This window comes from Curcuma longa, chromosome 16, assembly GCF_044706935.1.
Source record: "Curcuma longa cultivar G26 ecotype Majalengka, Jawa Barat chromosome 16, ITB_CL_G26_1.1, whole genome shotgun sequence".
Lineage (NCBI taxonomy): Eukaryota > Viridiplantae > Streptophyta > Magnoliopsida > Zingiberales > Zingiberaceae > Curcuma > Curcuma longa.
In genome coordinates, this window is record NC_133876.1 from 1116556 (window position 1) to 1141151 (window position 24596).

At 36.6% G+C, this 24596-nt stretch overlaps 2 protein-coding genes and 1 pseudogene across 3 annotated transcripts; 2 read left to right on the forward strand and 1 right to left on the reverse strand.

Moving 5' to 3' along the window:
• The first annotated feature begins 5080 nt into the window (after positions 1–5080).
• On the forward strand, positions 5081–7149 carry LOC141847444 (phosphoribulokinase, chloroplastic-like). The gene is given in 6 exon segments (XM_074735490.1): positions 5081–5368; positions 5370–5759; positions 6103–6187; positions 6275–6359; positions 6458–6702; positions 6795–7149. Coding segments are annotated over 6 exon segments (1209 nt in total). The 5' UTR covers positions 5081–5225; the 3' UTR covers positions 7056–7149.
• A 269-nt stretch (positions 7150–7418) lies between these two features.
• LOC141848060 (uncharacterized) lies at positions 7419–10969 on the forward strand (annotated as a pseudogene).
• A 4203-nt stretch (positions 10970–15172) lies between these two features.
• Positions 15173–17433, reverse strand: LOC141847816 (uncharacterized). 2 transcript variants are annotated; one of them, XM_074735904.1, is made up of 3 exons: positions 17357–17433; positions 15722–17121; positions 15173–15631 (listed from the first exon to the last, which is right to left on the reverse strand). In XM_074735904.1, the coding sequence occupies exons 2-3, from the start codon at positions 17115–17117 to the stop codon at positions 15318–15320; spliced, it is 1710 nt and encodes a 569-aa protein (XP_074592005.1). In that variant the 5' UTR covers positions 17118–17121; positions 17357–17433; the 3' UTR covers positions 15173–15317. The 2 variants fall into 2 exon arrangements, with proteins under 2 accessions (XP_074592005.1, XP_074592004.1); XM_074735903.1 differs by having other exon boundaries at positions 15173–17121.
• Between the last annotated feature and the right edge of the window lie 7163 nt (positions 17434–24596).

Consider the following 24596-nt stretch of genomic DNA (forward strand, 5'->3'; position numbering starts at 1 on the left):
TACTATTAGCATTGATGGACTGAGAGGGATTCTGACGGCTATCTTACTTTCTCCATCGGACCAAGATTTCAGAGTCGTCGCCCTCACACCTACGGAAGATCAAGCCCTGCGGTTGATTCATTTTTTGTCTTCAAGTTCTTCCAGCAACAATGAAGATGAAAATGTTTTTGGATTTAAATGCGGATTTATGGATTTTTATTATAATGCTTCCGTTGTATTTTGGTTTCGCATATTTATTGTAGATCTTCAATAAGATCATGTGTTAGATCGTTTAAAGAGGCTTGAATCCCATCCTATATTGGATTAGAGTAAGACTCCTATAGAGAGGTGCAAAGGAAAGGCTCATCCTCAGGGCATCACCTGATGGCATGCAACAAATGTGTTATGCCCCCTGAGAATGGAGGTTTGGGTTTCACCTCTTTTAAAATAACAACCAGGTAGCTAGCCTGATATCACCACCACTATTTAGTGATTCAATTCAATAGAAAATGGTCTTACCTCTGGAAAGACATTGCTTTCTCAGAGCATTTGTCTGTTAGCTTCATAGCCACTTCAGAGAACAAGCACAATGCTTATCTATGGCTTGATAAATTATCTTCAGTACCTCTATTGTGTAAATGGTACTCCAGATCTCTTTAAGATCAGTACAAACAAAGAAATTAGGTTGGATAAGCTCAACTTGCCCACTGGTAACTGTGTTTAAGATTTGGGACTGCATTTTTTCATACTCTCAGAAACAGCAGTTTATTATGGAAGTACAAGCCATCAAAACAAGAATAGACTAATAGTAACTGTGCTCAAAGTCTGCCAGCTGATAGCTATTTTGGGGCTTCAAACTTTAATGGTAAATTTACTGGGAAATCAGCTTATAGAGCCTACACTGCACTCGGTGTGGAAAGCTCTGCTTTATGCAACTTTTCAAATTACTTTTTCTCAAAAAAAATCTTGACATGGTTATTACTGAATGAGAGGGATCAGCCAAAGGCAGCTTATAGGAGAGGTATTAGCTCAGACGGCTGTTATGCTTTCTGCAAAGTCAATGAAGAATCAGTGGCACATTTGTTCAAGCACTGCATATTCACTAAATCTGGATAGTTCTGCTTGGCAAACAGTTAGGGTATCTTTCATGTGCAGTCAAGCTTGTTTATGGAATGTGTCTGGTCGAAACGAAACACGATCAGCATTCATAATGAATCAGAGGAAAGCCCATCTCTTATCCTTTGGTGCCAAACTTGTAAATTATTGCACACCAGACTCAAAGTAAGAATGAGGCAGAAAACCCTGCCGAACAAGGTTAAAGCTCTCATGCTTGATATTATATCTCCAGATAATCAGGAAGGTGCAGTCTTGGATTTGTTTGCAGGAGAGGACTAATTGCTATTCCTAAAAGAATATCACTATGCATAAAGAAGACCTCATCAGGTGAAAGGAACATGAAAGGCTCCGACCACACTCTGGTTTGTCTTATCTATCTTTCACTTAGGCCAACTTCATCTTTTGGTTTCATTTCAGCTTAGTTTTTATGCATTTAGTCTGTTAAGTTTGTAGGCCCTTTTGCTTCCAACCCCAACAACTTTTCATCATTAGCTAGTTTGCCCTTTTATCTAAGTGTTCTAAATTCATCAGTTTAATATCTATCTATCTATCTGCTTCAATGATACTCTCTGTGCTGTAATAATATAATGTCCCTATAGCTAAGTTCTTATGGAGGTACGGATTTTGTCATATGATACTACACATTTTAGCGATAATATTGCCTGGTTTATGATAACACAATCGTATATTGTACTACGGTTATATTCAATTCAAATTATCGAATCCCCTAATTCTAGTATATAGTGCAGGGATGACTCAGTATCTCTCTTAACGAATGTAGCTGGTGAATGATAATCTCAGGATTAAATGATTTATGTTGAGGTTTGATTTTTGGTAGGTGTAGAAATTTAGATTCGGGTATCCAAAATCCGACCCGACCTGAACGGGTCGGGTAATACCCGATCGGATCAGGTAATTATTTTAAAATGTTAGATTCGGATATTATCTGAACCCAAATTTGTTACTGTCGGATCGAGCTCGGGTAGGATTTTTCCTACCCAAAACTCAATCGAGTATCCGCCTATTATTATATATGAATTAAACTTAATTTATTCACCAACGTACTAATAAAATATAATTTCTTGAAGTTGAAATTATTTTGTGTATTTATTATTGGTAATATGTATTTATAAATGATATATTTTGATAATTAAATTGTAAATGTTAGAAGCTTATGTTTCTAGCAAATAATTATGACTATTTTAATATTGAGATGGAAAACTTTGAGATCAATATAATAATAATTTAATTGAATAGTTTTTTATTAGGTTATACATTTTGTACTTATTAGGATGATATTACTATGAGTGAACAGATGGTTATGGGGTCGATCATGTCGGACCGCTAGGGTGGCGGATGCCACCTTTTTGCAAAAAAAAAAATTTAATAAAAATAATTAAATATAAATTTTATTTTACCTCTTTCTACTTATTTTGTCATTCAAAATTATTATTTTTTATTTAACTTTTATTAGAGGTATAAAATTCTTCTGATTTATTTCATTAGTATTTTATTTAAAAAATTATTGGATATTCGACATCGAGTACCAAATATTACTCGAGTACTTGACTTGTGGGTATCCAACTACATTGGATAGTGATCGGGTATTTTTTTTCTATCCGATATGTCAGGTATCTAATTATAATTATCCGAACCCAACAAAATTCGACCCATGCCTACTCCTAGTTTTTAGTCTTGTAAATGGAATTTGGGTGTTAGATGCTAAGACTAACAAATGAAAAGTATTCTAACCTAATCTAAATTAGGCTTGCAAAAGGAATTAATAGACACATAAAGTAAAATATCCTAATCTAAGCTAAACTACTTGCATCCAAATGAATAACAGAAACTTAAAGCATTCAACGAAACAAGCATTATAGAAACTAACAAACAAAATGCATTAACAAAACTAACAAAGATAATGTAAGGGGAATTAAGACAAACACGTTGCAAACAAAAAACTAAACTAAGTACCAAAGATAAAGGAGCTCTCCCTCCAATCGGGGTGGATGGTGTGGATCAATGCTTGCAGATGAGAAGAAGTAGGGAATTTTCATACCTTCCTCTACTCTACAAATGGATGATGTGGAACAAGCCCAGGAACCCCAAGAGCTCGCGTATGGAGATGAACACGGAACTAGGAATCCCAAAGCTCCGGTGAAGACAGCTTGCTGACGTTGGAGAATGGAGATGATGGCCTGAGGATACAGATGACGATGAGCTTCCTTTCGATGGATGGAGGTTGGCGTCCGATGAGGGAGGGGAATGCCCTTTCCTCTTCATAAAGTTGGACGATGGTGGAGATGACGGAGGGAATCCCCTTTCCTCTCTTCTCTTCGGTCGATGGAGATGATCGCCGGAGATGGAGATGGATCGGGCAGTGGAACGGAATGAAGGAGATGATCGAGGGAATCCCCTTTCGCCTCTCCTCCTCTGTGGGTGGCGATCAGCGAAGAGAATGAGACAGAAGCTTCAAATATGGAAATGGAATACGGCCTCCAAGAGATGAACTGGTTGCTTAAGTGAACTAGTGTCACACCGTGCCACACCATGCCAGGGGCAAGGCCACTGAGGAGAAGTTTCAGTCACGTTTTAGGAAGAATAGAGTGAGACATGATGCCTTTCGAGATAGCTGAGTTGGTTATGATGCAACAGAGTTATCGAAAAGGACAAAAATTCGAATCCTGACGAGGTCAAGCAATACCCTCTTGTGTCATGACTATTGTAATTTCTCGATTTACCCGATCGTGAGATCGACCGTGTGAGGTCGCTAAGTTGGCAGATTCTACCTTTTATAAAAGAGTGGGACATGACCACTTGTTAGCTTCTATTTTGTGCATTTGAGTCCTCCTTTGATGTCTATAAAATAAAGTACATTTATATTTTAAATATAATACAATGGATTAGAAAGAATTTGAATTAATGTTAACAATATTAAATCCTTATTCATAAAATATGATATAAATATAAATTTAAAAATTAAAATGTTAAGTAGGAGAGTAACAATAATACATAAAAAATATTGGTTATCAATCTATCCTCAATTTGTAATAATACTTTGACTCTCTTCCTCTTGAGTAGTTACTTGGGTTAAATTTGGTATGGGTGAAGTTTATATTAACTCCCATTTCCGAGCTAGTTTCTATATTATCAAAGTAGTGATAAAACTCTTTCGGAACATAATTGAGTTGTGACGATGGAGTAGACTTGCAGAAGAGGTCAAAGGTTTGAATCTCGACGAAGCCGAGTAATACCCTCCTCTGTCGTAATCAACTGCAGTTTCTCGATTTACTTCCTCACAGATGACTGTAGGACCGACCTTGTAGGGTCACTGAGATGACAAATTCTACTTTTTTACAGAAAAAAATTAATAAAGCACTAAAAAGAAAAATAAAATGATCAGAGTTTGAATTCCAAATAAAATGAATATTAGAAAATTAATTTTTAAGTATATATATATATATATATATATATATATATATATATATATATATATATATATTGTATTCTAGATTTATTTAATAGGTCATCAGGACAAGACTATCTACTCCATGATTAATCAAGGGAAGTGTGGACACCTCCATCACTGAAAAAAACACACTTAGAACATATCAAGTGCCAAATGAAATGCATATTTGTAGTCTCAACGTGCTCTGTTTTCCTGGGAAGCTCATGAGCTAACCACCACCTTTTATCTATGAACACTATCTATCTTCTCATTGTACCTCTCATCTCCATCTCTCCATGCATGTTCTGCCACGTGGCAGACCCTATCTAGCATCCTGATCTGCTTCGAGAGCTTCAAAAGCCTCATAAACTAATTTGTCATTATATTTGATCGACCGTCAAATGAAGTTACCAAACATCATACACACTGGAATCCCACCTCAATTACAAGAAAAATCTCACGCCATTCAATATTTTTGAATCACTGTTAAATAAAAGCAATTGAAAGAAATAAAATAACTTTGATTTGATGAAGAGCAGCCTCTTGAAATTATCAGACTGAGGGGAAGGCAAACCACACACATTCTTCACCTTTATCCTCGTTCTCTCTCCCTAGGCTTCGACACCCAGCTTCTTTCCTACGAAAATTTGGTGAAAAGAAGAGCAGAGCAAAGAAAGAGGTGATGGCAAGCTGCACAGTCCACACTGTTCCTTCCTTCCACTCCTGCTCCATCTCAAGGCCAGCTGCCAGGACCTACAACTTTGGAGTCAGCCGAAGGCATAAGCAGTTTATCTTCTTCCGCAATGGAAGGAGGAGAGCTTTTGTGCTCCGCCGAGAAGACAGTGGTGATAGGGCTGGCAGCAGACTCAGGGTGTGGCAAGAGCACCTTCATGAGGAGGCTGACCAGTGTGTTTGGGGGAGCAGCAGAACCGCCCAAGGGAGGCAATCCAGACTCCAATACCTTGATCAGTGACACCACCACTGTGATATGCCTTGATGACTACCACTCCTTGGACAGGACAGGAAGGAAGGAGAAGGGGGTGACTGCATTGGACCCAAGGGCCAACAACTTTGACCTCATGTATGAGCAGGTGAAGGCTATCAAGGATGGAGTGGCCGTGGAGAAGCCCATCTATAACCATGTCACTGGTCTACTGGATCCCCCGGAGCTCATCAAGCCACCCAAGATACTGGTCATTGAAGGATTGCACCCTATGTGAGCTCCCAAAATACTTTTTTCTTCTTTCTGGTTTTTGTAGTAACATGTAATTGTTAATCCTCCTATTCATTAATATTCTTTGCAGACATGAAAGTTTCAATTTTTCCCTATCTCATAGATATCCTCTTTGTTCAATTCTAGTGTTAGAGGCCTACTTCAGAAACTTCTCTTTGATTCATGGATTCTAGCAAGTTTCAAGCTTGTAGTTTTCTTATAGTTGTTAGTATTTTGTACTGTCTCTTATTATATCAGCAACACATGTGGCAACGTTAGGGATGATGTTGTGTTGATCTCAATTAAGCACGCAAGAATCTGATTGTAACTCCGTCGTCATTACCAGGTACGATTCCCGTGTGAGGGATCTCTTGGACTTCAGCATCTACTTGGATATCAGCAACGAGGTCAAGTTTGCATGGAAAATTCAGGTCATTCATGATGATCCAATCCAACTGCAGAAAAAAAGAGAGAAGGAAAATAAGTTCTTTAACCTCGTTTTATCTTTTCAATCACAGAGAGATATGGCGGAACGCGGACACAGTCTTGAAAGCATCAAAGCCAGCATCGAAGCTCGAAAACCCGATTTTGATGCTTACATCGGTACTTTGATTAAGCCAATTCGAACAGTAGATTCAACAAAAGCTGCTTTAATGTTATCCCTTAATTACTTCAATGAATGGATTTTGCGTGCTTGGCAGATCCACAGAAGCAATATGCAGACGCTGTGATTGAAGTCCTACCGACGCAGTTAATCCCTGATGACAACGAGGGGAAGGTGTTGCGCGTGAGGTTGATCATGAAAGAAGGAGTGAAGCACTTTGCTCCCGTCTACCTCTTCGATGAAGGCTCCACTATTTCTTGGATTCCCTGCGGCAGGAAACTCACTTGCTCCTACCCTGGCATCAAGTTCTTCTACAGCCCTGAGACTTACTTCTCCAACGAGGTATAGACATAGTAATCAAACTGACTGAACCTTTTGGATTCTAAATCCAACAGCTAAAGCTTTTTGCTTGGATGTGATACATCTCTTGCTAGGTCTCCTTGTTGGAGATGGACGGGCAGTTTGATAGGTTAGACGAGCTGATCTATGTGGAGAGCCATCTCAGCAACTTATCGACTAACTTCTACGGCGAGGTAACGCAACAGATGTTGAAGCACTCAGACTTCCCAGGCAGCAACAATGGCACTGGTCTCTTCCAAACCATTGTCGGATTGAAGATCAGAGATTTGTATGAGCAAATCGTTGCTGAGAGGGCAGCAGCTTCGGTTGCAGCAGCTAAGAGGGCAATCTTGTAGAATTGTGTGGGCGAGAATCATTTCCTGCATGGCTGTACAAGATGAAATTAAATGTCTATATATATGGAAATTAAATTTGCAGTTATTCCAATAACACATTTTCTGTAGAATTTTTTTTATTGCATTTCATATGTTACGTTGATAGTACATGAATCCTCTTTATAAAATAAAAGGTATTGTCCAATAAAAAATAACAAATTTTCACAATACAAAATTTATGAAAATAAAAAATATAAAAACTTGAAAATTTATTTTTTTTAATATTATGAAATTTCAGGGGTCAAACTGAAATTTTCACTTTTCTTTATGCCCGATTTGTCACTGGTACCGTTTTAAACCCCAGGAAGATCGATCGAAGGGGATAAGGAAGACCGAAGGAACGAAAATGGCGGCATCAATCTGCCTCCCCGCCGCTGCACTCCTTCCTCCAAAGTCCCGCCGCTTCTGCCGCCCCTCTCCCTTGTCTCCATCAGCTTATTCGAGTCGGAAGACCGAGGATCGCACGCGGGGGCCGAACGGCCTCTGGAGGAGGTGTATAACGTCCGGGTGGAGCGAGGGTTATCGCCGGAGCGTAAATCGGAGCTAGGCGTCGGGAAATGGTCGATCTGGAAGACCGGCGGGCCTTGCCAGCTCCCCTGGGACTGGCACGTGGACCAGCTGGTGTACGTGGTCAGCGGCGAGGTCCGGGTGGTCCCCGAGGGCGCCAAATCCGGCGAGCGCTACATGCGCTTCGTCGCAGGAGATCTTGTACGGTACCCAAAGTGGTTTGAGGCTGACCTCTTCTTCAACGGCCCTTACGAGGAGCGTTACAGATTCCTCGCTTACGGTGACGAGTGAAGCAGCCCTAAATGTTGAGGTAACCATTGATTACATCCTCTGCAACAAACAGCTACAGTTTTGTGCTTTTGAAATAGTATTTATTGGATTTTAGATGTTCTTTTGACATTGCGAACTATTGCGTTTACTAAGCCAATTTTCTGGGTCTGTTGACAGAATATGGTATGTAATTCCTTTTATTTGAATAGGATCATAGTTATTAAGTTCCATTTTATCATATGCATATTTGCTTTTATTATAGGTAAAACTGTAATTGAAGGTTCAACACACACAAAATTCAGTTTAGTGATCACAATCAGAATAAGTTTTGAAGTTTGATTGTTGGGAGTGGTATGGTGAGCGCATTCATAGAAAAAAGCAGCTGAGGATTTAGGTTACAGAGTTAAGAAACAGATATTATGTACTAAATTACATGTACTTCCTCTTGGCAAATGAGATATGCTATTCTAATTTTAGATGTGAGTATTGAATGCAGTCTGAGACAGTGTTGAAGTTCCTCATGGTTCCCCTCGGGCATCATTTTGAATAATTTGTGGAGTATGATTGTGTCTTTGTTCAATTCTCTTCTGTATCTTCAAAGTACCAGCTTGGACAGTTTCTTTTCCATTGTGTTACTGTTTCTTCCAATCATTTGTAGATGTTGTCAGAAAAGAACCAAATTAACATCACTGTGATCCTATCCTACGTTGAAATTGGTTTTCCTGTGTGATTGCACTTCTAGGCTGATGTAGCTTTCAAGCAACCAAAATATCACACAGGAAAGATAGTTACAAGTTGAAAAACTGATAGGAAGTTTACTAGATATATCATATCCATTCGGGCTGCCTTTTTAGTCCTCTGCTATGATTTTTGCTGGCATCAATTTCACTATTACCTTAAATTTTAAATTAGCTTAATCTATATCCGGGCCTTGTTTTTCCATAAATGTAATGTTCAACAAGGATTTTGTTGGTAGAAAGACTAAGCTTGCATAGTTGCGTGGGAGTTGCCATATTAGTATCAATTGCTTGGCGGACAAGGATTTTGTGGATGTAAATTTTACTTTGATACACATAACTCATCTAAGACAATATAAGACTCCTCTTGTCAATAACTGAACTTGATCAAGGAAATAGGAAACTGACAGTTTAAGTTCCTTATATCAAACTGAATGTTGATGTAGGCGCAACAATGATCCAGTAGAAATACAATACTGTGACTAACAAATTAACAATTGCCTGATTGTGTTGTGCCCAACTAAAACAGACTCCTTGATCTGTTTATATAAATTATTATCCAACCCAAAAAAATGATGGTTGCTTATTAGTTTGCTCATCTTATCATAGTCAGAACCTAGCTCATTGTCAGATTTATATAATGGTCAGGGAATAATTCTCAAAGCATTACAGATTTCATTCTGTTTAGGAATTTTCCTTTTGTTCACACTATGAATAAGTAGTGAATTATCAGAGTTCTGCCATACTCCCATGATTTGGATCTCTTGTTGGGCAATCATTTGTAGTGTGCTTATGTACACTGCATATCATCCAATAAACTATCTACCTAGAAGTTGACCTTCTGTTCAAAGAATTCCATGGATCATTCATGAAAAAAAAGGGAACTTTACCTACTTGTTTCACCATTTCCAATGACGCAACCCATGATAGAATCCTGAAATTGTTATACTAGTAAACAACCTATACAGTGTGAAGAGGATCAAAATTTAAGCCACTTTAATGATCTTATCTGGTATTGCTAAGATCTCAACAATTGAACTTGAAGGTTTAGGCAGGTACTTCCATTTTCAAAGCTTACAACCTTAGGCTAAACGGTAAATTCTGTATGATTGATACAGACTTGATCTCAATATTAGATGGTTAGAAAGCAATACATGGAAAAAGTAAATGTATTAGAGATGAAAATATGAAAATGGAGGCGTAAAGTTTTTAGAAAGGATTAAGTCAACGAGGAGTATTATCTGTGAGCAATTAGGTATGGTTCCACTAAATCATAAAATGAGAAAAAAGATTGAGATGGTCAAAACATGTGCAAAGGTATCCAATAGATTTTTAGTTATAAAATTAGAATTTTTAAAGTTGAAAATGTAGGAGATGGAAGAAGACTAATGAAAATATTACTCAATATACTCAATTTAATAAAATGATTAATTGAATTGAATATTTCTGCTATTAGCCTTGCCTAGAATTTGGCGGAGTAATAGGATTCAATTTAACTAATTCCTAATAATTGGGACAAACACGACTTGATAATGCCGATGACAATGATGATGGCATAGAACATTTTTTATAGAAATGCTCTCTAAATTCTGAAACGAAACTTTGGTTGGTAGTTAATCCACTTTGCATGTTCAGAGTTGATGCCCTTGTGCAATAATCTGATATGCAAGGGAAGGAAGTAGCTAAGATTAAAAGAGAGCATTGAGAAAATTATTGGAAAGAATAGAAAAATTTTTTCTAGCTTGAATTTCCTTGCAGGGAAGAATAAAAAATATAGTTTTCCTTCCAATTTTTTTCTTGAAGGAAGGAAAACATAAATTTCAACACTTTTGTTACTTTTAAAACATGTTTAAAAAGTCAAAAAATAAATTTTGGGGGGAAAATAATTTTGAATTCCTTGGAGTGGATATGAGCCCTTGTGAATAGTGTCTTTTTCATCTAGATTTGGTTCAAATTGGAAACGGATTTTTCTAATTCTTTCCTTTTCTCCTTTTATTTTCATCAAAGAAAAGGAAGAAAAATAGAGGCCATCACTTTGTTTTATGTACAATTAATTCAAAGCATGGTAATTAGTTTTCTCAAAGCATGGTTTTCTTTTGATGTTTGCAGTAAAAACTGCAGGTGCACAACCGGAAAGCTAGTAACAAGCCTGCAATCACAACTACGAGTTTCAAACAACGTCGACTTGCGTCTCCATAAAATCAGTTATCAGTGGAATCAGAGAAGCCAAAGCCTATGTGTTATCTACTCTGTGTGCCTGCTATGCGCTACGTTTACTGAACAATATTGCTGTAAGCATCAACTCTTCTGAATTCAGTACTTTTCGTAACATCAATTTGCCAAAATACTCCTTCATTTAAGCTAAACATATATTTTTACAGTCCACTCAAATGTCGAATCTTGTTTTTACATAAATTGCATGAGCATGCAGTATTTGATTTCATAGACTTCATCGGAACGCAGTTATTCATGCAATATCTAATTTCATCAATTCCATTGAATGCTGCTTTGTGTAAAACATACAGAAGCCATTTACATTCTAAAGGAGAATGAAAACATGTTAACACACTTAATGTCACAGCCACTTAAATTGATACAAATTGTAGGGAGTGTGCATTTTTTATAGTTTATGATATTATTATTATAGAAGACATTGATATTATCTTAGAGATGTGTGATGATTTTGTTGAGCCTTTTAAGAGACAAATGATCCTTTTGAATTGAACTCTACTAGTCCTAAGATGGGAGACTGGAATCCTTTGTGTTGGCCGGTAGCAAATCACTTCGTTAGCATTGCCTCCATAATGTTGGTCTGATTAGGGCAAGTCAATAAGTGTGGGCTAGTCAGTCAGTCCTAGCTAGACGATCGATATAGTGAACCAAACAATCAAAACTGATTTAGGTTAGTCGATGTAAATTAGCTAGTCAGTTAAAAGTTTTCGTAGTCCAATCTTTCATTATCCTGGTGATGAACTCAACCAATTCGACTAAACCTTTAAATAACTGATCTGCAAATTGACATCCACTTCATCCCTTCCATTTGACGTTGACCGAATTGGGAATCCCATTTGGCCAATCCTAAGCTCAATCAAAGCTCCACTGAACCTATTTTTCTTTGCCCACGTTTTCAGGTTGAAGTTAGAGTTTGTTCTCAATAATCTAGTCCCTTGTTTAAATCCAGTTTCAGTTAGAAGTGACAGACATAATTGTTAATCTATGATAAGACAAATAATTTTGACAGTCCAATTCTGCTGAATTGTATGCTGTCGTCGTTGTGGTGGAGAGAAGGAACAACATCTTGGCCGCTGCTGGAATCAACAGGAGAGAGCACTAAACAGAGAGAAAAAAAATAAAGATGGAGAAGAGAAGTAAAAAAATAGGGCAGAGGAAATATATAACAGGAAAAAGAATAAGGAAAGGAAGAGAAGTGAAAAAAGGAACTTTTCTTTTGATTGATATTTTTTCTTGTGTAAAAATAAAAGGATGTGAGCATCCTTTTTCATTGTAATCATCAAAAAAACATTCTTTTTTTAGCTTCAGTTTATTTTAATTTCTAAAAATACTCTTATTTTTAAAGTAATTATAATAGGTATGAGATCATAATTATTATAACTATATATTTATAAAAATTACAATCCTATAATTATTACAATTCTATGTAATTATTATAATATAGTATTGATCAATATTGATAAGAAATGAAGAATTTATAATAATTACAATTTATAACTATTAAAATATAATATTAATTAATATTGATCATATATAATAATTATAAATCATAATTATTGTAATATAATATTGTTAGTGTTCATTAAAATTGAAGTATCCATGTTATATCATATATGATACTTGTTGCAAGTGTTACACAAGGATATTTTTAAAAAAAATCAAATGGAAAGGCATACTATTTTAATGATACATACAAAAAAAAAACTCTTTTGACGATTTTAATAAAAAAAAATGCTCTTTTGATTATTATTATTATTTTTCTTTCTTTCTTTCTGAGTTTACATGATAGCATAACTATTCTAATTATATATTTGTAAAAGTTACACTCTTAGTTTATTACTATAATATTGATAAAAGATGAAGTGTTTATGTTATAATAATTATAATTCATAATTATTGATTAGTATAGATCATATATAATAATGATGAATCATAACTATTATAATATAGTATTATTAGAGTTGTGACAGTGTCAAACAAGGATATTTAAAAAAAACAAACTAAAATGAAAGGGATGCTATTTTACTGATACATTAAAAAAACTCTTAACGATTTTAATAAAAAAACGATGATGCTCTTTTGATTTCTCTTTGTGTTTTACATTAGATAAAGATATTGAGTGAAATCCATCTCTCTCTCTCGTGAGTACTTTACAAGTAGTTCCTGGGACATAACTGAACTAATTACGACACAGCAGACTTACAGAAAAGGATAAGGATTCGAATCCTGACGAAGTCAAGCAATACCCTCCTACATCGTAACCAATTGCAATTTCTCGATTTACCTCCTCACAGATGCTCGTGGAACCGACCGTATAGGACCACTAAGGTGACGAATTCCATCTTTTTTACAGAAGAGTACTTTACAAGTATTCACTTTTTTTTTTTTACAGAAAAAGTGAATACTTAACAAGTTGGTGAATCTGCAACTGTAATATATTTTCTCGCAGTGAATTTCATCTCTTTTTCTCCCTGTAAGTTTCTCCCAGATGAAGGGATTGTTGATTTTATGGCGTCTTGATTTTTTTTTTCAGTGAGATCATTGTAGCTCGTGTAAATCTTGGTGTGTTGATTTTATTTATATCCTTATTGTGCGTCCATAGTTGTTTTCTATTCCCGATCACCAACATCAACAACCCCCATCTTCAAAGTAATCTTTAAATGAGAATTCGAAATAGCCTAAGCAAATGCAGTACTCGTGCATTCCAACCACTAATCTCACTCGTCCTTTGAGATTACAGGCTTCAGATAGTAAGCTAAACAAATATACTAGGTTGCATAATAAATCACTTATAATGAATATGCTTGTGTTCTTCAGACTAGAAGGTATAGTCAACCTGAGCAAGAGTAGCATGCTACCTTGAACAATTGCAAATTCTAAAATGATTGAAAGATTAATATCATAAAAGGAGTCCATCCAGATTAAATCTATATGAGATTACAATGACTAGCATGGAGACAAAATACTTTAGAAAAGAAGTCAATTTCTGGACCATTATGTTTCTAGTACGTTTGGGGATTTAGAACAACAAGAGATCAAGTTTACCTAATTAACCTATCATCAATAAGAAACTCGCTAAACTAAACTCAAGACGCTAAAGAAAAAAATATGGTGAAACACAGATGCGTGCTCAGTGTTGCAGAAATTTTTTAGGGCAGCAGGTAAAACTACTACTATTACTACTGGGGAAAAAAATGCTGATGAAGCATCCAATATATAAACCCTAGGCAACGGAAAAAAAAAGACAAGGAAAAACTGATCATCCTCGTACAGGTTGCATTTTGAAGAATATTAGTAATGGCAATAACTAGTAACTTACCATTACAATCTTGTAGAGGTTCCTCAAAATGATAAAGCCCCAATAGGCAATTTCTTCCAGACTAGAACAAGAAATGAATCCTTGAAGTAAGCCTTTTTCAACACAAGTCAAACACTGGTTAGTCCATTTCCTTCTTTTCTGTCTGAAGAACAATACAACATGGATTGAGATTCCTCCCTGCTGAATTGTTTAAAGTCAGCTGCAAGTTCAACCTTATGCATAAGCATAGAATAGAGTTGTGTAAGGCCTCACAATATCTTACCGTATCACAGAGATTCTGCAACCTAGCATCCTTATAAAAGATCATGAAACTCTGCAGAAACATGGTAAAATGTATGGTTGCTTTCCAGAAAACTGTGAACTTTGAAAATCAATAAAAAGTTTCACCTACGAAGAATTATCACCTGGTGGATTATGGAACAGAATCTAAAAGTAGTGCATCTCCCCCAACTTGACAATTAGAAAGAAATGGTTAATGGAAGATATACTAACCGTGAAGAACACACATAAGTGAGCATTCCTAATAATATGTCTCCATTGATTTACTAAGGTTATAATGGACCAGAAACCTCAATACAATGCAAAGAAAGATAAAGCAATGAGTAACTTGTAAATGGACCTAACTATTTAGAACTTATTCTACAGGAAATTGCAGTTTAGTTTAAGACCAACTAGACATTGTAAAAGTAATAGTTGCGTAGTTCTATAACTACAATAACAAAACCTTACGCCAACTATTCAAAGAATTGGAACTGTGTCATCCAACACTCTTACATTTTGGGAGAAACTGAAGCAATTTGTTCTAGGTTACATATCCAAAATTGCCAATTCAAGGATAGAAGTAATAATTGGAGCCAGTGACTCTGTCCCTAGACTACAGTAGATGGGTAGTAAAGACATAAAAGTAGCCATCAACATTATAATGCACAGTTAAATTCTATCAAAACCTAATCTACACGTGCTAGCCTACCAGGAATGTTGATGAGGTGTCGCATTGAATGAAGGGGCAAAAATAGCAATCTGATACCATGATTATCAAATTAAGATTAAAAAAATGTACAACCAACTAAGAATAAAAGTCCACTGGATTTATCTAAGCACACAACCCAACAAAGAGGCGAAAAAGCAGAACCAGGCTAAACAACAAGCCTAGATGACTTAGTTCAATCTTCTTCTCTTAAATGAGTGAAGTGTGCCTCCATCAACATCATAAGAACCAGATGTGCTGCTTCTACCTCTCCTCCTGCTGTTTGGAGATGATCCCACACTTTGAGGTTCTGCTGGGGCCTCAGAAGTAACAACATCACCTTGAATCACAGCCATGGTGCTAGAAGCAGAGACCTGATCAGCAGACAATGCTACTTCAGCTAGAGGCCTGCTAGTGAGAGGTTCAGTAGTTGGAGGATCAACCGATGTAGAAGCACCATTTCCTTCATTGCGATTCAACCTTCCAACTACTCTCTCAAAGTCAGCTGCGATAGAAGTTAAGCGATCAGTGCCACGTTCATGCATAAATTGGTGCCAAAGATCAACACCATCTCGAAAAATAGAATCTGTCGTACTTCTGTTTGAGCTAGGCACGTTGTTTGCAGGCTGTCCAAGGTCTCCAGCTATGGATCCACCTTCAGAATTCATATCCCTTTGCAATCTTCTTGCCCTGAGCCTAATTAAAGCCCTGCGTTGCACATTTTCATACAATTCTTGGAGATTTGGGTCTGCATATGATTCATACCTACTACCAGTATGCAAATGCTGATCCAGAAAGCGTCTCCATGTTGCCGCAATTCCCTCACCCAGTCTCCTTGAAACAGGCCAAAATTGCTGCCTGAAGCTTTCTAATCTGTTTCCACTTGGCCTTGGTGGTATTTTAAGGGCAGAATCTCCATCTTCCGCACATTTCTTCTCGGCACTTGATTGTGAACTCCCTCTACCATAAATAGGTGTGATATTTGATTCATTTACCTCTCCCTTGCACACAGGGCATTCCTTATGTTCTGAATGGACATGCAGCCACTGATATAAACATGGCCAGCAAAATAAATGACCACATGATGTAACAACAGGTTCTCCAGCCATATCAAAGCAGATGTTACACTCAAAGTTAGCAACATTTCTTCCTTTTTCTTCACCTTCCTCTTCTGAAGCATCTGCTGGAGTGTTTTCGGTCTTTACTTTATGTTTCCCATTGCATTCCGAAGGTCTTTGGGAGATGACTACATCAGGAACTGGTAGCTCAGTATTAGGTAATGATGGGGATCCAAAACTAAATCTCTCTCCGACCTGCAGAAGTGTAGACCGAAATCGTCTGTTTGGCCGTCGATGATTAGTGTCAAGGAACCTCCTGAAGCAAGAATCTGATGGGCGAAGAGGCTCAGGCCGCGACGAGGTTCCACCTTCCACAGGCAGGAATTCACGAGTCGGAGAAGAAAGTGCTGGATAAAAGCTAAAGCTAGCTGTTTCATGTTCTTGTGAGCTTGTGGAGCCAGTAAAATAAGGCGGCAAATAAGCCATGGCTAATGGGAATGTCGGTGGCGACGTAGGATCATAAAGAGTTTGAGGGTTGACATCCTGGACTGAACGTTCTTCAGTGTCCTGTGCAGCGGGTAAGGAATGGAGAATCGGAGGAGAGTACGAGGCATCAGCTCCTTCAGGTTCAGGGGATAGTCCAAACTGCCAATATCGCCCAAAAGAGGGGTAGTAGGGGGGATCCGGTGTGCCATCACTATCCTCCGGAAGAGCAACCGGCAGCTCAGGGTTGTACTCCTCGTGGGAGGGAGAGTACGGAGGGTGCGACTCCGATGGTTCCACAGCGCCAGACATAGGAATTGAAGAACCCCTTTCCTCAACGGTGGTGGTCGGAGACGACCAGGGCAACGAGTTGAGTGAGAGATCCGACCCTAGATCGCGACTGCGAGAAGGCGGCGAACGAGGCAGACCCAGATAGAGGTTCAGATCCATCCTCCTGCAACCACAACAACATCCCAGTAAAATCTGCAGCCAGCCAACCAAGAAAGTTCAAATCTTGGCCCTCCGAAAATAATCTAGGGTTAGGGTTCCACATTGGTCGACGATTCTATCCTGAACCGATCTGCGCGTATCGCGCCTAGATCGAAAGCGAATCCAAGAGAGATTTCGACAGCGAAAAAGGAAACGCGATCGCGTAACCTGAAAACGAGCTTGGATCAGGGAAGACTCACCAGGATTTGGGGGCGGAGCGGCGACGACTCGGAATTGGGGCATTGGGTTTCCTTTTTCTTTCCTTTCCGTCCCCCCGCAGCTGCCACGGGACGAGAGGACTACCAGACCTTCTTATAGGGGGACGACTCGGCGAGTAGATGTGCCAGCTCATCTTCGAGCTACGCATCACCGTCCGATCAGATTCGAGATCTAACGGCCAACATCTGAGAACCGCGCCAAAAATGGAATGGAAATAGTATTCCAGCAGCGGAACCCAGTTTGCTGATAATCTTGGTTTACCTGTCTAAACAACACCCGTTTTCTACGTGCTTAATGATTTGACGGCAGTGTGGGACCCGTTGCTTTGCCGAATAATCATGAAGGTATCGACGTTGGGCTCAGACTCCAGAGCAAGGCTACTGATATGTACAGTAATAGTGGATTCTTCAAATCTAAAGAATGATAAATAGTGTTTTGAAATCTAATCCCAAAGTGCAATTTGTAATAGGAGTGAATCTTTCATCTAATTATTATTATTATTTTTGTTATTTTCAGTTGAACTGAATTGGAATGTGTTTTCATGATTAGGTTCTTAAGTTGCACTTTCCAAGCCTTCTTTAAGTTCATCTACGATGGAGTACATTTGCTTGCAATGGTGGCGTGACTATACATCTCACAAAGCAATCTTCTATGAATTGTCTTCCATAGGAAGATGGTTGATATGTTGAAGATATTCTTATTGCTGAATCCTCTTCAGCTGTGAGTGTGCATTCATGTTGCGACTCTTTTCACTAGCTATTTAAACATCGGTATGGAGATTTATTGTTATGGTGTTCCTTTGCTTAAGTTAATCCATATTTTGCTCGACTTTGCCTCTCCCCCTCCTGCTCATTGCATCACATGCAAGAATTTGCATTAGTGAGGCACTTGAGAAAAGTGGTGGAAAATCAATCCACTTAATTCCAAACAACTAGAGAAACAATATTTTCAATTGGTCGAGTTCGAGTTCGAGTTCGACCGGGATGTTTTGATGCGTTTAGTAAAATATTTAAATTAGATTTAATTTGTATATCTGATGTGTGCAGCGATCAAGCATGCATGCATGGACTTAGCATAATGCATATGCAGTTCATAGAGTTGGGTGATTGACAAAGTTGAGTCAATTTGTGCTTAGTGGATTGAAGGACAAGTGTTTGGAGAAGCTTGTAGAACACCCTAAGGCAAGGAGCAATAGGCGATCATGGATGTGATTGCGATATCATGAGTTTGATAGCTCAAAGGCTTTGTATGAGATGGATTTCAAAGGTGAGGGGGAACAAATGACATGAAGCGATATCAAGAAGCTTGGTTCATCTAATGGATCATAGTCTGATGCAAAGTAGACTTTAGGGTGGCCGACTACAAAATGGACTCGAGGGAGAGGAGGACTAGATAACTGACATCGGATGGAATAATGATAGTCCTGTGGTCAATATTAATTCCGTTGATCGACTACGAATATTGAAAATCAATATTCTAAAACCTATCAATTCAGAAGAATATCAGAAGATAGAAAAATAAATGGCATTGTCGAAAAATATTATTAAATTAAAAATTTCTTTTAAACATTAACTAACAAGATGCTCATATATATCCAAAATCCTAACTTGTAAAGAAAGAAAAAAATCATAATAAAAAAATTTAACAGACTCAAAATCCTTAAACAGACTTAAAATTCTCAAATATAAAAAAAAAAAATTCTAAAACTACTCTAAATATCAAAAACTCTGAAAATTACTAAAATTAAAAATTATGAAAAAATAATAATAATCTTCGGATCCTCCTGCATCAGTTACCCCAGGTTAAAAAAAAAGTCATCCTCAAGTTTAAAGTAGTATCAAGTGGTAGTCCAAGAGGAAGCTCATCTGATATCAACTCGGCAAAATCTACTAGTAGTTGCTACTAGACTTTTGAAATCCTTGTTAATTCGTTGATGAGTACGATATCGCGGATGTTGCTCTTGTTCATATTCATGTCTCTCAAAATACTTCTCCATCAGTTCCATGTACTTTAAGATAATATCAATCTCCATGTTGAGGCTCTTTAGCTTCCAGGTTTGTGTCTTTCCACGTTTTTAGAATACTTCTCTTAATAGCTCTTCTTTACAAGAATGGCTTCATGCAAAATGAGACTTTTATGTTGATCGATGTCGAAGTCGTTATTGTTGGACGAATACATATCGTATCCAAGGGCATAATCTCCTAGATATTGTATAAATTGATGTTGTAGAGTCAATGTACTTGATCCCTGATTTATTTGATTATGTGCAACACGCATAGCTAATAGTCTCCTTTGGATAAAGGTATGTCTTTGAGACTCCAATCATCTTTTGAATCGTCCTTAGAAATCAACAGATTTTTACGGATAATTAAAGTTTCATGATCATCATCATAAAGCACCTCATCATATATTGGCTCGCTAGTTGACTCGGTCTCATCTTCGTTATGCTGAATAAATTGGGGCACCAAGTAAATGCAAAGCGAGATGATGGAGACTGGGACTTCATGGATATATGAATTAGGTTGTTGATTGTCGTTGGACAAAGTGGAATTTTGATCTTCAATCAACACTTCGTCTAGGTCTATCTCTTCTTCATGAATATTATCATAAACTGGATCGCCAAATATTTTGATCTTGTCATCATCTCTGCTGCCTCTTGTGATCGGACAATCAGACTACTGATTGTACTCGATGTTGTCAAGGTCTGCATCTTCATAGTTGTCTTCGCCACCGTAGGAGGAAGGGGGATGTAGCAGGCGTTGAGAAGTCAACGTTCTCTCGAAGTTGTAGGTGATGAGATAGTTGATCTCGCATCCCTCAAAATCAAACTTGCGCTTCGACATCTCTCTTCGATTATATTGGAAATTAAAGATTTTTCAAAAAGGGAATAAAGGAATTTATAACCTTTACGATCTTGCGCCGTTAGACACTGGAATAACTTTGTGACTTTCTTTGTAGACCTTAAAGTTCTTGAAGTATCTCGTCATGGGTGCTATGATCATGGTGCGAGACCACGATTACGACCATGAAAATGACGCTAATATCAGACGGGATAGCGATTATCCTGTGGGCAATATTGATTCCGTTGATCAACTGCAAACATTGGAAATCAATCTTCTAAAACCTATTGATTCGGAAAAATACAAGCGATAGAGAAAATAAATGACACTGTCAAAAAATAGTATTAACTAAAAAATTCTTTTAAACATCAACTAACAAGATGCTTATATAGACTCAAAATCCTAACTCGCAAAGAAAAAAAGAAATCCTAATAAAAAAAATTCTTAACAGATTCGAAATCCTAAAAATTCTAATAGGACTTAAAATCCTCAAATATCAAAAAATAAAAATTTCTAAAACTACTTTAAATACCAACAACCCTGAAATTACTAAAAATAAAAATTATCAAAAATAATCATAAAATCTTCGGATCCTCCTGTATCAATGACATAAAGTAAGCTTGGACATCTTGGTGAATCAAATGAACTAGAGGCATGGTATGGCGGATTTTAAAGTGAGAGTATTGATGAAATTGAAGGCCTAGAAACATGAAAATATTAGAGATTACATGAGTGAAATGTAATCTTGTAGCTTGTATTTTGGGGTAGCATCATCAAGGATTATGTGTTTAATTAGGTAATGATAAATACTTAAGGACTAGGTTGAAAATCTTCAATTAGGGAACTATTGGTTCCGAATTGAGGCTTTGCATAGGCTTACAAAGAAGTAACACGAGTGAAGGATGAAGCACTAACCATATTCAATTGACTGAAAAGTTGATTTAGCAAATTGGAGAACTACAGACAATCCAGTATTTGAGAGGAGTGATATTTGCTTTGGGCTTGTAAGAGGTTTGCTTTGATACCTCTAGAGGAACAATTTGAGTTCATATCTAAGTTTGTTTACCACTAGACCAAACAATTATTGATATTCAATTATACTTTCTACATAGAACTAACATATAAATAGTTTCAAAAGCCCTCCTTAAGTGGTGTTTTTATGTGAGATGTGATTGATCACACGCATCCCTTACATGTGCTCCTCTATATGATGATATCTCTAAACAATCAGGGCTAAAAGCTCTTACAAAAGTCAAGGTATTTTGTGCATAATTAAAATCTTGTAGTGTGATTAAACTATGCTTATAAAAGCTTGTAGTGTGAATTCTCTAATCAAACTTTGGCCAACAGGGAGGTTAAAGAATTAGTACAACATTTTAAAGCTCACCAAAAATACATGTAGGCTCCATTGACCAAATATTGAGTAGTGTTACTTTATTTGCTATAACAATTTGTTTTAATATTTAAATGTTATGGATGTTATTAGTTTTTAATCTAGAAATCTCAAAAATAAAAATGTTTTTAATTTTATTTGTATTTATTTTAATTTAGTTATAAGTTTAGAACCTCACATTTTGTATGGAAGATAGATTAAGTGCCTTAAAGAACTCTAGTATTTGTTCTTTATGAAGGGGAACCATTTTAATGATTCTCCAAACAAAAAAAAAAAATATCCAGAACTTATCTTCAACTATTTTTTAAATCTTTTAATGTATATCTATAAAACATTGATTGATCGTTTAACATTGAAATAGTATATAGACAAATTTCAATGCACCATCATGTAGACAGTAGAAATAATATAGATGGTAAATTGGTAATCCTTGTGGCATGAAAAAAAAAACATAGATTAACTTACAAATATATTTTATGTTAAGATATAACGACAAATATGGTGTTATGTAATATCAGTCATTATAGAAATAATAATAATATCAATCATTATTGATAGGATAAGTCTTTCTCAATTAAAATAAATTGCAAGGCCATCACGTGGGAGCGTCTAAGTACTCCTCCAATATCATGGATAGAGATGTGCAAGGAGGAGAAAAGAGAGTTGAGATTTAGGAATCTTAAAACATAAAATTTTACATTGCTGGATAAAGTACTTTGGAGAATGCAGGCAAAAAATATTGACTCCCCGTTGATAAAGAAACTACTACAGGTATAGGAGATAACATCTTGGCCTCAACTAGTGACAAAGAGACTACAAAGCACCAATTGGCAATATGGTTCAGCTAGGAGCACATTGGAGTGACAGAACCATACATCTTTTTAAGGGGTTGAATATTATGAACTCTTGGGTGAGTACAGGATGAAATATGTATTTACAGTCTGGTCATGCTTTTACACTATGGACATTGGCACATAGTCGATTGCTTACACAAGATCGACTGGAATATATAGAGGATCAGAGTTGCACGTTTGTGGTTCAAAGGAGGAAACATGAGAGCATCTGTTCTTTGAATGTTAGTTTATTGTGGATATATGGAGGAGATTTGATGGGGACTGTGCATGTTTCGAATCTTCAAGCAACAATAATCAACCTCTAGTTAAAGTTAACTAGGTTGACAAAGATTAGTCAAGTTGAGATTTTGATTTCGATGTTTGATCAATATATTAATTGTCGAGTGAGATGTCAAGTAAGTCAAGGTTAATTGGATACTTGACAGTCAATCAATATGTTGAGTTGACACGAGATGAAAAGTTCAAGTGGATCGCGGTTGACATACTTAGCAATCGAAAGTTCAACAGGGAGTTGACATGAGACAATTAAGTCTGACAGGTCAAGGTTGATTGGATGTTAGACAACGAGGAAGTTTCGACAAGTCAAAGTTGATCGGATGTTAGACAATCAGAAAATCCTGACAAGTCAAAGTTGATAAAATGCTAAGCAACTAGGAAGTCCCGGTAGATCAAGGTTGATCGGATATGTTAAGGCAACGAGGAAGTCTCGGCATGTCAAGGTTGACCAGATATCGAGCAAAGGAAATTTTGGTAGGTTGAAGTCAACTTGATACCTAACAAGGCGAAATTCAACTTTGGTAAGGCTGAAATAGAAGTATTAGTTGATTGATAGAATGTATGAATCAACTAATGGATGTAAAACCTCAAAAATAGGATTGTTACATTAATTATGCTACAGTACTACTACAATACTCGTGAATATTCGATTGCTACAGTACCAATCGATTGATGTATTCGATTAGTCGATCGATACTTTAAAAATCGAACAAAAGCTAATCGATTTGGTTGTTCAACTCAATTGATGACATCAGTCGATTGATGGTTGACATCAATTGATTGATATCGATCAGAAATCAAACAAAAGTTGATCGATTCAACCATTCGACTCAACTGATGACATCAGTCGATTGATATTTAATATCAATCGATTAATATCGATCATGAGTTGAACAGAAGCAGGTCGATTCAACTACGAGACTCGACTGATTGTTATCAGTCGATTGCTAGATGAATTAGTTGACTAATGTTAAAATAATCGATAAAATCAGATAGATTTCAGAAGGTTCAAAGGTTGTTTAATAGCAGGAACAATGTTCAAGACCTTATCAATCGACTGATGGGTAAGATAAGTCGACTGATAGACGAAAATCAACCCTGACCTAAAGGCTTTAAAAGAGACATTTTGAGGAGATTTTTAGTGTCAATTCTTAAAGGTTTTAGAGCAAAGTATTGTTGTATTTTCATACCAGAAAGATGCATTTTCAAACAACAAAAAAAGCATCCAAAGCAAGTGCATCATTGTAAAGTCGTTTTGATTTCATTTGTCTTTGTATCTTATTTTATTGTGTTCTTATAAGAAGTTTATTGTAAAAAACTTCTCTCTTTGAAAGATATCCAAAAAGAAAAAAAAATTATAATGGTGGAAAATTGCTAGGACTAGGTCTTGGATTAGTCGCCTTAAGAAGCAGATATCAAGTAAAATCTTGAGAGTTGTGCATGTGACCTCAAGTTTGAGTCAAATTTTGCATTTAAATTCAAAATGACACAAGATTGCTGACAAAGTGAATGAAGCTATTCATCCTTTTTTATTTCGCATGGATCCTAACAATCTATGATATATTATGTATAATAGACACAGAAGTATGTTTGAGAAAGCTCATTTTGATGTAGATTATGTTTTCAAAAGACTGACAACTCTATTAGTGCAGGTACACAAATTTTTGAATATTTATTCAGATTTGATATTTCGTCAGACATGAATAACTATTTAAGATTAGCATTGTACACCTTATTTTATCGTATACAATATTTATCTTTCATTAAAAAAAATTATGAACATTATATATCCTAAACTAATATTTTTGCTGCCATTAACTATGGCAACTGCATATCTTCATGTAGAAAAACATTATTC